At 43.6% G+C, this 14,022-nt stretch overlaps 1 protein-coding gene across 2 annotated transcripts in view; it reads right to left on the reverse strand.

The window, feature by feature from the left end:
* chchd3a (coiled-coil-helix-coiled-coil-helix domain containing 3a) overlaps positions 1 to 14,022 on the reverse strand; it is a 73,074-nt gene that overhangs the window by 28,175 nt on the left and 30,877 nt on the right. For both annotated transcript variants that reach the window (XM_080518048.1, XM_080518049.1), the window contains exon 6: positions 1,165 to 1,248. In XM_080518048.1, coding sequence (XP_080374174.1) covers positions 1,165 to 1,248 — 84 coding nt within the window. The remainder of the gene's footprint in view (positions 1 to 1,164; positions 1,249 to 14,022) is intronic.

Genomic DNA, 14,022 nt, shown 5'->3' on the forward strand with positions numbered 1-14,022 from the left:
TGGCTTTCACTGCGGAGAGCGTTTGACTTTTTGCACCCTCCGAGGGGGAGAAAACTCCTTCCCAGCATGAGGGTGCCATTTTAAGAACATTAAATAGGACATTATATCCTTCCTGAGATACACTTATGATTTGAGAGCCACATGAAGTCATCTTTTTTTTCTTTTTTTAAACGCACTTGAACAGGGCAGCCCCTGCCTGGCGGGCTTCTCTCACTGGGATCAGCGTGAGGCTGCCATTTGAAGCGCGCTAACATGACGGTTGACCCTTGTCCCAATCCATAGGACGCTGACTTGACAAGGAACATCAGGGTAGTGTCATTTTCAGGGACAGAAGGACACACGCGGGGATGAGTGAGATTTAACCCTTCATCCTTCAGGCAGAGGAACAAAGAGTGAAATTTCAAAAGGGGAAAGAAAGCCAAAGAGCCGAAATGTAGGAAGCAAGACAATTACGGAGAGAGAGAGGAACAGCAATCCACACCACACTGGGGAACGCATGCAGAGTTGAAGTTGAGGGATGATAACACAAACAGTGGGGCAGTGGTATAAAGAGCAAGAATAAATGTGCTTTGGCTGAGCCCTGTGGTAACCGAGCCCACTGTGTATGATGGCTAAATTGTCTGAATGAGCATGTGGGTCTTTGTTTGTGTGAACACTTGGTGCAGTGCTGCAGACCAAACTGCATAATTCAACAACATGGGCATATTATATAGAACGGCCCCTTTCCTCCCCCCCAAAACAGAAATAAACAAACTTGTACTATAGGTTGCAATATATGCTGCTGAAAAGAAAATCTGAGTTGGCTTTTCTTTTGTTGTGGTTGGCAAAGTTTTCTTTTTATTTGATCAATTCTCCAATTATAAACAATTATATGTGGAACTGAAATAAAGAAAATCCACAATTTCTTTGGTTGCTCATAACAACCACTTAAAAACATTAATACAATTGACTATACTTAGTACTGATGTGATTTAATTAAATACACGCATTGTTTTTTTTTACAGCTCTACAAACAATCTGTAAACTTAAGATCACCATGCAAACTACAGTGAGATAAACAAAAAACAACAGTTTGCATCTCTTCTGACTGGTAGAACCTGGTTTTGTGAAAAGTACAATAACTAAGTGTATGGTTGCTTGTGAACGCTGCAAAGTGTTTCTTACCCGCTCCTCCAGCCGGGCCACCTGCTCTCTGTAGAAAACATCCAGCTTCTTTAGATCTGCTTCTCTGGCTTCCAGCTGCTTGGCCTAAACACACATCAGAAAACACGCACACACACACACACACACACACACACACACACACGAGAAGAGAGGAAAAACCATTACTTATGTGCTCAGTGGAGCGTTGCCAATTTTAATGAAGTGATCACAGGAACACGCACATACAGAACAATACATACATATCACAGAGACACATAATAGAAACATTGGCGTGTGTATAAAGAAGAGTCCCTTTTATGGCGAGACATTTACAGACAAATCCCTTCTGTTTATTGATTGACATATAAATAAATATACACCCGAACATGCAAACGTCTCATCTTCAGACAGAATTCAGAAACCGTCTCTATTTGCAGTCCTTGTGTTGCAATCTTGAGTAAGAAAAGCTGCCATTGTGTTCATCTCGCTACATGTCTGGTCAAGTGTGAATATGCAAATGAAGGCTTCTGCTACATTATTAAAAGAAAAAGAAAAAAATCAAAGCTAAAATCTGAAGCTGATCTGACGAATCCAACATCCACTCTGATGAGAACAAGAGTATATTTGGTTATTACCGGGTCGTGAGTGGGAAATGTGTGATGGTATTATGAAGAATCTGTCCACGTGCTTGAGACTGATTGTGCCTTGCCAGGTGCTCTATGTGTTTCTCTGCCGCGAGTGTTCAGTCTTCAGCCAAACTACTATCAAGCCAATGAGATAGCATCGGTTCTCAGTGCGAACAAGACTCATAGCCTGGCTTATATATTTACCCACCCGACCTATCTCCACTGTCCTCCTCTGCTGTGACCTTCACTAAATGTACGGCTGACTCTTCTTGCGACGTACAGGACAGATAGCGCCTGATATATATATATATCGGCTCCCAGTGGGAGAGACAAAAAAAACAAAAAACAAACAACCACCATCACACCGGGATTGAAGGCCGATGTCTTGAATCAAAATAGTGTCACAGATACATTGTTTTTTATTACAAACGACAAAGGGAGAAACTGTTTGTACCATTTGGTTGTAAGTGATGAATTATTTGTTATCAATGTTGCGTTGTGGCCATTTTGTACTAAACAGATCGATTGATGCCCAGTATACACAATGTTTCAAGTGAAAATGCATCGTTTTTGCATTTTTGTTCAAGAAAAGTTCCATGTTTACACTGCAGCCATTTGAAAGCAATGTCCATTTACACAGAAAACTGCAGAAACGTTAAAAACTGAGTACTTCCCATCATGGACCACGAGTGGGGGGCTGTTTGTTTTTGCAATGAAACCACACACACATCCATGCAGAGACCAATATGCGAGAAACATTGACAATGGTTAAAAAGATCCTTAAGATTCTGCGGCGTACTCATTTATTTAAATAAGAAAGTAAAGTACCCAACAAATCTGACAGATGTTATTCAGCGATATTGATGCTTGGCAGAAAATGAGCATTCCTCAAAACATTTTGAAAATATAATTTATGGTTATATACCATGAGACGTTTAGAGCGTTTACCTTGATACAGGTGTTAAAAAAGGGACAAAACAATCCAGCGTGGTTCAGAGTGAACATTTAGGTGAAGATAAAGAGCTTTAAAAGGTATGCAATTTATTTTTGTGCAGCTTTTAAATCATTTTAATTTAAATAAAATTGCAAATATCCGTGTGTGGGTCAAACAAAATAAAAGCTGAAAATATAAAAGGCGCGTGAACAGAAGTATTAAATGACAGGTCTGAATAAAACTGCCAGTGACTGTCAAGTGTAATGATATAGTTTACAGCTAATCCAGTATGATAAAACAGGAGGCCTCGTTCAGAACCATAAATATACAGCTCGCTATGCATGGTAACACTTTGTGATTTGAGATTAATGGACTGGTTGAATTGGGAGTTGCATCACGCAAGTCAAACTTTGATGACTGGGGAACAATATTCGTCACATATTTCCAAGAGCGAACAAACAGTAAATAAAGCAAACAGCCCAAAACAAGGCAAAGGCTTGTTATCCATAACAGCGGGGGAATTTTAAAGCCCAACTCGCGGTGTTTTGTTGTACTGTTTCCTTCTGTTAGGAAGTCTACAGAGAAACATACCCCAACCCTCGTCTTATTTAGAATTCTACAAAGTATCTGTGGCACGAGAGCAAGCAGAAGCACATCTTCAAACTATGGCACGTTGAAAACTCCTGGTGGGGGGAAGAAAAAATATGTAACACGTCAAAGAAGCTGAAAGGGAAGAAGAGACACACTCGAGTCTATCATGCGGCAAGAGAGAGAGAACTGTTGCGTCTAAGCAGAAGGTACGAGGCTCCAGACTTACCTTCTGTCCAATCTCCTGAATAAGAGAAGCATTGAAAAGAAACAAAAGAGAAAGAGGGGGGGGGGGGAGAGTTTGTAAAAAGGAGATGATTCATCCATGAACTTCTTCAAAGTGACATTTGGGATGGTTTAGTATTCAGAAGCTCGGGGTGACTGGCTACGACACTGTTCTGCTTGAATACCTGCACTTCACTCTCTATAACTCACTGGCACATGAACACACCTGTGCACATTCACTAGAAATATCACATATGCAACAATGAATGACGAATGTATGCACATCGAAACTCGGAAATACACAACCCTACACACGCTGTATGGGAAGCGGCAGCACCGATTGAGCCTTGAAGCCTTTTCCATAAACAGTATAGGAAGTTGAAGGAGACGAGTATGAAAAAAAATAAATGCAACGTATGGAGAGAGAGAGAGAGAGAGAGAGAGAGAGAGAGAAAAAATTGCCTCACCCTATCCAATCTCTACTACGCTGATAACCATCTGTGCTTGGCTACTCAACGCACTGCAGGCAAAGCTGCATGCAGTACGCATCGTGATGAGGCGCCTCAGAGAGGGGCTGTCCTCACACGAGACGAGTGGGGGAAGTTTCAAAGTCAAGGGGATGCTCCAAGCTTTTCCAACTATACACAAAAAAAAGGGAAAGAAAAAAGAGAGACCTTCCCACACAGGCAAACAGCAGCGCACATGCAACCATAATGCCATCGCTGAAGCCTCGTCTGGAGGAAGGGGCGGGGAGGGGAACCCTTGCAGCGCCACTTCATCTCATTCCTGACTATTCTCTGCAAAGCAACGCCATTGCCGGGGTTGCAGCTGTCCTCGGCACAACCCAACATTAACCAGCCTTTCTGCTGTGGTCAGACAATCATCTCCATTGTATCCTCTTACAAGTCTGGAGTGCTTTTGTGATGTCGCACAAAAACCTTCAAGCTGCCTGCACTTCATGATGGAAGTAAAGTTCAACTTCACCCTGAATGACGCTGCTGGCTGAAGGTGACCTGAAGTGCACCCTTAAAAACTGCACTATAGGTAGAACGATCATGACCTAAAAACGTGGCATCAATACCAAGCCTGCAATCACAGGCTCTGGGATGGATTGTCCAACTTTTCGGGACTGAATTATTTCTTTTTTTTGCCAAGGTGCCAGAAAACTGTCTCCCACCAACAGCTCAATTCCAGGAGAAGAGACAAAGGATGATGGGATCGAGAAGAAACACAGAGGAGAGGATTGGCGGGGGGGGGGTGGGGGGGGGGGGGGGTTGTGTACCGTCACAAGTGTGCCCAAATTCAATGTCACGCTGGTAGGTGGTGACTAAACACTCCGGCTTTGCAAGAGAAAGACAAAACATGCACACAGACGCCGAGACACAAATAATGCCTCAGACACTATCTGTAACACGCAAATCATCGCCACATTCACACTCGCACTCACAAACACACACACACACCAGCACCAGCTTGAGCAGCTGTACCCACAGAGAGCGGGTGGGGAGATAAATGTGCACCGAAGGCGAGACTAAAGGGGTCATTAAAAGAGGAGAGGTTGTGACAGAAATGTGTACCAAGGGATTTTCTTTTTTGTGCTCACTTTCGGGTGTGTGTGTGTACGTGCGTGCGCGTTGCACAATTTTCACGCAAGCTGGTCGGCCCTCCTCTCCCGACGACGCACACACACACAGGACCAGACACACGCATTATGTCAGGATTACTTCTGACTGATTAATCCCATTCAGCGGACTTTAAAGATAATCTAATCATACTAAAGGCCAAACAATAGGACAGGCTTCACTACTGCCCATCCACCTTTTGTTCCACTAATGAAGAGGCGGTGGCGGCTGGAGGAGCGCTCCACTCGGGATTGAGGGGGGGGGAGGAATTAGACATGGAAGTGGACTTGAGAGTGGAGAGATAAAAAAAATAAAGCACGGGGAAAATAAAAGGTGATCTATCAACAGTGGTGTCAAGAATGGAGGACTGGGACATGAAAGCTCGGTTAAGTGCATCTTTACAAGCTTAGAACACGGCAGAAAAGAAATAGAGAGAAGCAACATGAGACTTGAGACTTTAAGCAACAATTGAAAGACACTTAAACTCCATTAAAATTTCATCCCTATACCATACCCTACCAAACATTTAAAAAATGGACAGTCTGATTCCATAAACAATGTTTCAATAAGCTTAAAACAAAGAGCGATGCAAGACTTGAAAACTTGCATGATGCTTAAAAAAAAATCTGATTTGTAAATAATGTAGATTAGGGTCAAAGGGCAGCTTCAGTCTTTCCATGTCGACAGCAAGGGAAAGACATGAACACCTGAGACAAGTCACCAGTGACCAGGTCAATACAAAGAGACACCAACGCACATATTTACACCCACAGTCAGTTTGGAGCAATCGATTATCGTAACATGCAGGTATAGTCTGGAGCAGCGGTGTCAAACATAAGGCCTGCATAAACCTTGCATAATGCAAGATATTTCACCATTAAAATCTATTTTATGTTGAGACTGTAGTGATTTTCCGTAGTAATCGTTTGGTGGAATCCTAAACTTTCTTGGATTTAGTTTAGTACAAAACAATGAAGGCCTCAATCCACACTGTCACTACTTTTCGGAATTGTATGTTCTCCTGAGCAATAATTGTGAAAAAAAAAAAAAGAACATATAATGCAGTTGCAAAACAAGCCATTTTAAGTGTTTCTGGATCCTCGTGCAACTTAATCCAGATGTCACAAAGACTTTGGAGAAGTGCCCTCATGCTTTCTTTCAAACTGTACAACGTCGTGACGTAAAACAGATGTTGAAGGCCATTCCATTAAGAGTTTTTTTTTTCCCCCTCAGCATCGACATTCCCCCCCCCCCAAAAGCTTTATAGTCCTTCAAAAGCCATTTGAAAATTGTCTATTATCGGACTTCATCGAGCTGTCTTAACAGAACAAAATAAATCCAGATTGATGAAGTGCTGCTGACATAAGTTTCACCATCTCTGGAGCCATTCATGTCTGCACTGGTGCGCTGCTGGATGGATCCCGGAATACAGACTTTTTGGTTTTCTGTGATGATTAAATTTATCTTGGCAATTCTCAATTAGCCCTTTCATGTCGAATTTTCTTGTGCGGTGGCTTTACGTTAAAAGTCTTCACACTTCCATTAGTTGCCTTGGAAAAGCGCATTGAAGTCAAATAAACTTTTACGGGTACCATCTTCCTCGGCCCCTTTATGAGTGCAGGAGCACAGTGGCCGACGATGACAGGCGGTTGAAAGTGAAACTGCGGTGGTCAGATTAAACGAATCGTTTAGGGGAGGTGATCGCCTCTGTGAATATCAATTAGCCAGCCGCTGAATAATTAAGGACGACCATGTTTTTTAATTAGCCGACTGCCGCAGTTGGAGACGGGCGCGGCGAGGAAGAGGAGGAGCAGAGGAGAAGGGGATGGAAGAGGGATGAGAACGGGTGGATTTTGCTGCGTCAGCCCCCACACCCCTCCTCCTCCTCCACCAACCCATCGCCTGTTCCTTCTCTCTGAATTGCTCCCATATACTCCATTTTCTTTCACACCCGCCCTTTCGTTTAAAGTGCTCTCTGACACTGCTTTTTGTTTTTCTTGTCCCCCCCCCCCGTTAAAATCATTCCAAGGGACTGGAATGAAAATAACCGTTATTCACCACACTCAGCAAACTGAGGGCCACTATATGTGTGCGCACACATTTTTTTGCTTTGCATGGCAATGCATTTTATCCATACGCGTGTGGCAATGAAGACATTTAAAGGGAAGATCATATTCCCAGTGGTGTAATGGTTAGCACTCATGCCCTTAGCATCAATGTAAACCGTAAATGTCAACTGCTGAAAAAGTGCCATAATAACCTTTAAATTCAAACTTTAAAGATTGTCATGGCAAAGAGTATGCATGATGAAAATGTCTAGAAGTTCGCAAAAATTCTGACTACCAGAAATTATTGTAGTCTCAACACAAAGCCAGGAGAAATGTAAAAACTAGAACAACTTCTAAAACTGTTATATTATATATGTTTTTACTCACCCTGACAGCAAGTGCTTATATTGTGTCTACAACTCTTAACAAATGTGTTTAATGGTTTAGCAGGCCTGACTGGAGCATCATTTGGCCCACAGGCCTTATGTTTGACACCCCTGCCTTAAAAGTCACACAGCTGCACCCCACGAACCCCGTGTTGTGTCAATGTTCATAACATCTTATATTTTGAAAGTTATTAAAACAGTAAACTCTACAGATGCTGTAAGGCAGTAAACAAAATGAGAATTGGAGGTCTTAATCCGGTGTAATCTAAATGTATACATGAGGTGAGAGACAGTTTGATTAAAGTGATCTTGAAATTGCTTCATTGAAACTACCCAGTCTCCTTGAACATGGATCTTGTTAAGTTATACATTGCAAAAGCTAAGGAATGAATCCGCAAGCTACTAATTTGGACCACAGCATCTATAGTTTATTATTTGATTTGTAGGGGAATTGAATTTAAAAACAGGCCAGCAGCATAACTTTAATTTCAAATAAACAAAAGTCTCATTGCTTAGGAAGAAAGAGAAATCTGATTATGCTATTAGTAATTGCGCTCGTAATACGTTTTTCATTTCACACTCGGATGAAGGAGACTTCTGCATTGTGATGCGAGCTGCCTCAGTGTTTCACTGTACGCTTGCTACATGCTTATAAATCACTGCAGATGAACATCATCTTGCAAGATGAAATGATCGATAGAGCACAAATCAAATCTCATCACATTAACCAACAGCGTCTCATCCATAACCTTGGTCTTTTTTTTTCTTTGTCTCCGCCTGCCACCGTCAGCTCGGCCCTGCATCACCCCTGTCACAGGGAGCATCATAATCAATGCTCCCTCACACCGTCCGAGTGAGCGCTGCAGCACGGTGGGTCAGAGCCGCTCACCGGGGCCCATCTATCACACACTGGTGCGACAGGGACCCTGTGACAAACTAATACTGAAGCCTCGGAGTCCTGTACGCTCCGACAGGCAGCGAGCGGGTCAAAGGGCGGCGCAATGTGACCGTGCTCCGGTGTTAATTAGCACGGTGCAGGCGGGGGTGGCATGTGGGAGGATGGGAGGTAGATGGAGGAGGGACGGATGGATGGAGAGGCTCATGAGGAGATAAAAGCTTGTGTACAAAGATGGATTTAAAAGACTCTTCGGAAAGAGAAATTGTTGGTTTTTTTTCCCTTTTTGACAGATGTGGTGAGAAGAACTCACACTTCAGGAACTCTCACTATTTGTAGCTGCAAATCAATGCAAGCAAGCTCAACACAGTTAAAAATATTTTAGATGTTTATCATTTCTACATATTGCCACGTGTCCATTCTGTATTTCAGCCTCGTCTTTAAAAGCCATCACCAGAGGATCAAATCTAAATGATGGACTGCAGAACAAGATCATCTAATGCAGATCTAACCGGCAGTATTCATGTTACCTTTAGAGTCCCTTATAAAACATAAGTCCTGGTTGCAGCAGCTGTAAAACTCCATTGGAAACTATTCTCTTTAGCTGGATGAAAAGCATCATGGGAATTTACTGAGCACCGGCAACACTGAGCGTCAGCGCTTGCTATTAGTCTCTATGGGCGATGGCAGGGTTATGGGCAATATAATCATGTTGGATATGGTGGTATAGTCCGTTAAAAGGTTTAACATTGACAGATGTCCCTCGATCAAAAAAACAACAACAAAAAAAAACACTTATCCAACACCAGCAGATGCTATTTGACGAACCTGATCTGAAGAGTACTACTGTAAGTTTAACAGAAGTGAACATAATACGAGATCAACGGCATGGTATGACGACACCTGCCCTGTGATATCGACTGTATAAAACTACATTCAATAAGTGGAGACCACACATAGAGAATATCCATATCTGGTCCTTCATCTTGTCTCAGTTCTGTTTCTTAAACTGCTGGACCAAGAAGCCTCCGGGACATCTATTCTGTGGAGCTCCAGTCAACGTATATTTTGTGTGGTTTTCCGCCGACCGGGTTTGACATGCAACCAGTGACACTTGATTATGCCAGCCACACTCAAAAAAAAAAAAAAATCAATGGAGTAAATATGCCAACAGCAGCAGCAGCAGCAGTGTGCACATCCTGCTGGCATTCAGTGTGAAACTCTGGCGATGTGGCAGATTATCAAAACTGTCCCGTGAATTAATTACTTCTCAGGTCTTGCTGCCTGTGTTTATGGTGTTTAATCTATTTTCACATTGCTGGAGAATCATTCCAACCAAATAACTTCTCAAACGTGACTGCATTTGGAGGAGAATCATTTTTGTTGTTGTTAATTATTAGATATCGGTCATTAAAATGTTGTATAAACTTGGGTAACTTTCCTCATCTTGGCCCTGGGAGAAAACCAGACCGACGCCACAGGCTGCAGAAAGGAATCCTCTCCCCGGGGATCTCTTAGCAAGGAGAGAAATGATCCAGTGACCCGAAGGGTCAAAGGCCTGACCTGATCAGGACAGCGACCAAGGGGGCCCGGACAGGGACCAAAGGCCAAGAGGTGTAGGTGGAGTGTGTGGGTGTTTCAGTGTTTGTGCATTTATCTTAACTACTGGCTGTTTACGGACACATAAAAATGAAGTGTTCTTGGAGTCTGGCAGTCCATTGATAGAGGTCAGTGGAGCGCTTGATCTGCTGCAGATGGCTTCAACAACGCTGAGTCAGGGATGGCGTCCCACTCGCACATTTACATTCGTTTTTGCAAACCGGCAGGTTTTGGGAAAGTAGAGCAGTCAATTGAAAGGTGACGTGTGAATGGGGAACTCTCATGAGATGAGCAAAGGGATGTCGGGCCATTCTTCTATGGAGATGCTCTTGAAAATAAACAAGCCGGGTTCAGCATGGGTGAAAATATCTGCATCGATTGAGATTCTGGTAGAAACATGAAAAATCACTTTCCTTTCTCCTCCCAGACACTTCAGGCCCCTCGGCCTTTGTTGAAGACACCACCTCCACAACGTCCCTGCCAGCTCCTCCGCTGAGGGACAGCAACAACATCTGCTCGCTCAAAGATTGATTAATTGGCTGATCAGGCGCCCGCAGTGTAAACTGATTGATTGATCATCTTGGGGTTGCGGTTGCCTTTTTCTGGAGCCCTGAGGAGTGAACCTCTGGAGGTCTCCAGTCATCTGTCATGTTCAACACACAGGGGAAGAACAAGGAGATACGAAGAGCAGTGGGTTCATTACCAAGACATGGGGGGGGGGGGGGGGGGGGGCATGTTGGGAGGAATTCCAGCCAATACGAGAGCAGGGGGCCAACCCCGACAACAATGGCGCTTCGGGGACAAAGACTGAGGATGAAAGTTTGGGTCAAGATGTTCTGGTGTTTTAGAGAGAAACACATGAAGGTGGCGAGATACACGAGTGTCACAAGCCAGAACAAGCAACACTGCTCCTTCTAAATGCGCTGGAAGGATAATTCCAGTTGCTTGCATCCATTATTGAATAATAGAGACAGTCAGAAGGAGTAGAAGTCTGAAGCACAGAATTTAAGGAAACTGATATCGGAATACACCACATTAATGCATTTCCAAATAATGTAATGAAGCCCGACTAGCAAGTAATCTGGAGAGAAGCATAAATATACAAATAAAACAGTCTGTGTTCACACTGGTGATTGAACATGGGGCGGTCCCATCTCAAGACACATTTATACACATCATGCATGCAGGAGCGTTTTCGTGTATCTGGTCAATTTGTATGTGCTGCATACAAGGAAACTGGAATAAAATGCAGCTTTACAAGCTCCACCAGCTGTACAAAGATTCAGTTGATAGAACGAAGTGGAGGAATACGCGCATACATTCAATCAGATACATATACGCATAAAATTCCTTTGCTTGACGGCAGAGGACAGAGCGAATGACCTCAAAGTGGAAAGAGCCATATTGCCTTTGGACAACAGATGCCCGCAGGGAGCAAACTTAATGAGAGAGAGAGTGAGATTTGGTGGAAAAGAGACAAGGGTTGGAACAATCTATAGCAAAAAGGAGGTGAGAGGAATGCAGAGGAGAAGAAAACGAGAGAAGACATGCACGGAGGGGGGAAAAAAAACTAAACAGAGAGACAGCCTCGGGATGTGTTCCTGACATTGGACCTTATGGACAACTGAAGCAGCATGTGTCTGCCGTGTCTGAGCGCATGTGCCTGCAGCATGTGAATCGGTACCTGAGCCAGTGTTCACGTTGGAGATTATCAGAGTGAACGTGTAAGTGGCTGAACGCTCGCGTGATTAGTACTGTGAGCATATCGAACAGCATGTGTGCGCACGCTGCGTATGAATGCATATTCATTCCAGTCAGCGGCAGGTGGTCTTCCCATGTCTGATGAACCTGCGAGGGGGGCCGCGGTCCACCCTCAGCTTCTGCCTATCAAGCACTTGTCAGCAGATTCGGGGTCACCTCTAAGCCACTGCCCTCTTTAAAACCAATATTTGCCTTTTCCACTTTTCCCCGGCGAATCCCTGCCGTCTGGAAGCGGCCTCCAAACGGCTTCAAAGAAATGAACAGACAACGTTTTGAAAACTATTTTAAATACCTTTAACGCCCGTCAGCCTGCTCGTCTATCAATATCTAATTATTCTTGCTTTCCATTCAGACCCGCCTGTATACAGTTCAATGATGTTTCGCTTTTCTTTTTTATGCAACTTTAGCTGTTGTTTTTGATTGGTTTGTTTCCTAATTGGCTTCTGTAACCTTGTTTTGAAACTGCTTCATGAATCAATATCTGTTTTGTTTTTTTGACTGTCTGCTCTTTGCACGCACCTCTATTTATTCTCCCTCCATCTTTTATCCTCCTTGCATTCTCTCACGGCCTCTATAGCTCACCCAGATTTTCTGCCATTAAACGCCTTCTCTCTGATCTTTGTTACCTCCTCTATTTGTTTAAGTTCTTTCTGTTCAATCAGAATCACTCCCTTTCGCACCATTAGCCGAGCCGACTGCTCACCTCCGTGGAACCTCATTAATGCCGTTCTCCTTTTAAAGCCAAGAGGAAAACCAGAAATAGGGGAAGAGAAAAGGCACGCTACCTGTCATATTATAGAACCAATATATCTACCGTACTTTACTGCAGTCAGAAAATGCTCTCTCAGCTCAGGATGCTTGTTTTTTTTTTTTTTTTAACTTCAGAATCTTGAATTGAGCTTCGCACCAAGGAATTTAAAAAGACATACTATTTATCTCACTGTCATTTAATGCAACTTCTATCACTTTAAGGATGCCCATCCACCCTGAAATCATTCTTTCTTCCGATTCCAAAAAACCTGTCCTTAATCAGCATGGTGGCGTCAAGTGCATGTCATTTGACACCGGCCTCATTATGTCGTCAGCTGCCGTTGTGTCTGTGTGAAATGACGATATCGGGACATGGTGACATCAGCTCGTACCTGGTGCAAACCACTTGGTACTGAAAGTGGCTGTGCTTCTTCACATTCATAGATGTTTGGACCCGATGCAGTCATGTTAGTGAAGACAAAACTATACATTCAAAGAGAAAGAAAAGTCAAGCTCAAAACATTTCCTCAACGATTTTTCTTCCTCGGGTGAACGGCAGACAGCCCAAATGTTCAGTTATGCACATTCCTTCCGAGTGTGATTGGATATGGTAGTTGCTGTTTACACAAGCAAAATCAATTCCTTGCTCAGAGGCAGATGAAAAGCACATGGCACAATAAGATAATTGCAGCCGGCTTTCCAAAATGCTTAGAACAAACGAGAATGAATACATGCATAACAACACACGATGCCCGGCGGAGCTGAGTCACTAAATTGAGGATACAAGCTCTCTTGTCAGGGAGGAGCTCTCCTGACACCAGTATCCATCCATCAATCGAAGCGCCGCCATATCTCAGCCCTGCCGCTGGCTGCTGGCGGTGCCAATTAGCGGACGGGGGTGAGCGCCGGGTGCAGAGTGCCATCCACAGGCCCTGCCAATTAGAGGCTAACCTCTTGTCTCACCCAAAACACTGGCACGGTGTGTGGGCACTTCATCCTGGGCAGGAGGGGAAGTACTGAGGCCAACATATAAAGGACGGCTGAGTGGACATTCTCCAAGACGGCAGAGAAAACAAAGCGCGAGCAAACAGAAATAGGAGAGACACACAAACTAGGCTGCATAACTTGTTTTCAGGATTGGATGACAGGCTGTAAAACTGGATTATCTAGCTTTAGTGCCCACAATAAGTCACTGTCAAACTAGAATTGGTGTGAAATGTATACGTGTAATATCTGTTTTAATGTTTTTCATCTGCTTTTCGCCCCGCCTCCTTGGCTGTGTCCACATTGTTGATCACAACTGGTTCTTAATTGACCTACTGTATTTTAATATAGGTTTAACAATAATAATATAGCACATGCAGCATGCACTGTACATATCCAGGCCAGATACTACAGATACATTTCATTCCTCTCCATCTCAAGCTGAAGGAAGACGGCTGTGC

Source organism: Blennius ocellaris, assembly GCF_963422515.1.
Source record: "Blennius ocellaris genome assembly, chromosome: 22".
Taxonomy (NCBI): domain Eukaryota; kingdom Metazoa; phylum Chordata; class Actinopteri; order Blenniiformes; family Blenniidae; genus Blennius; species Blennius ocellaris.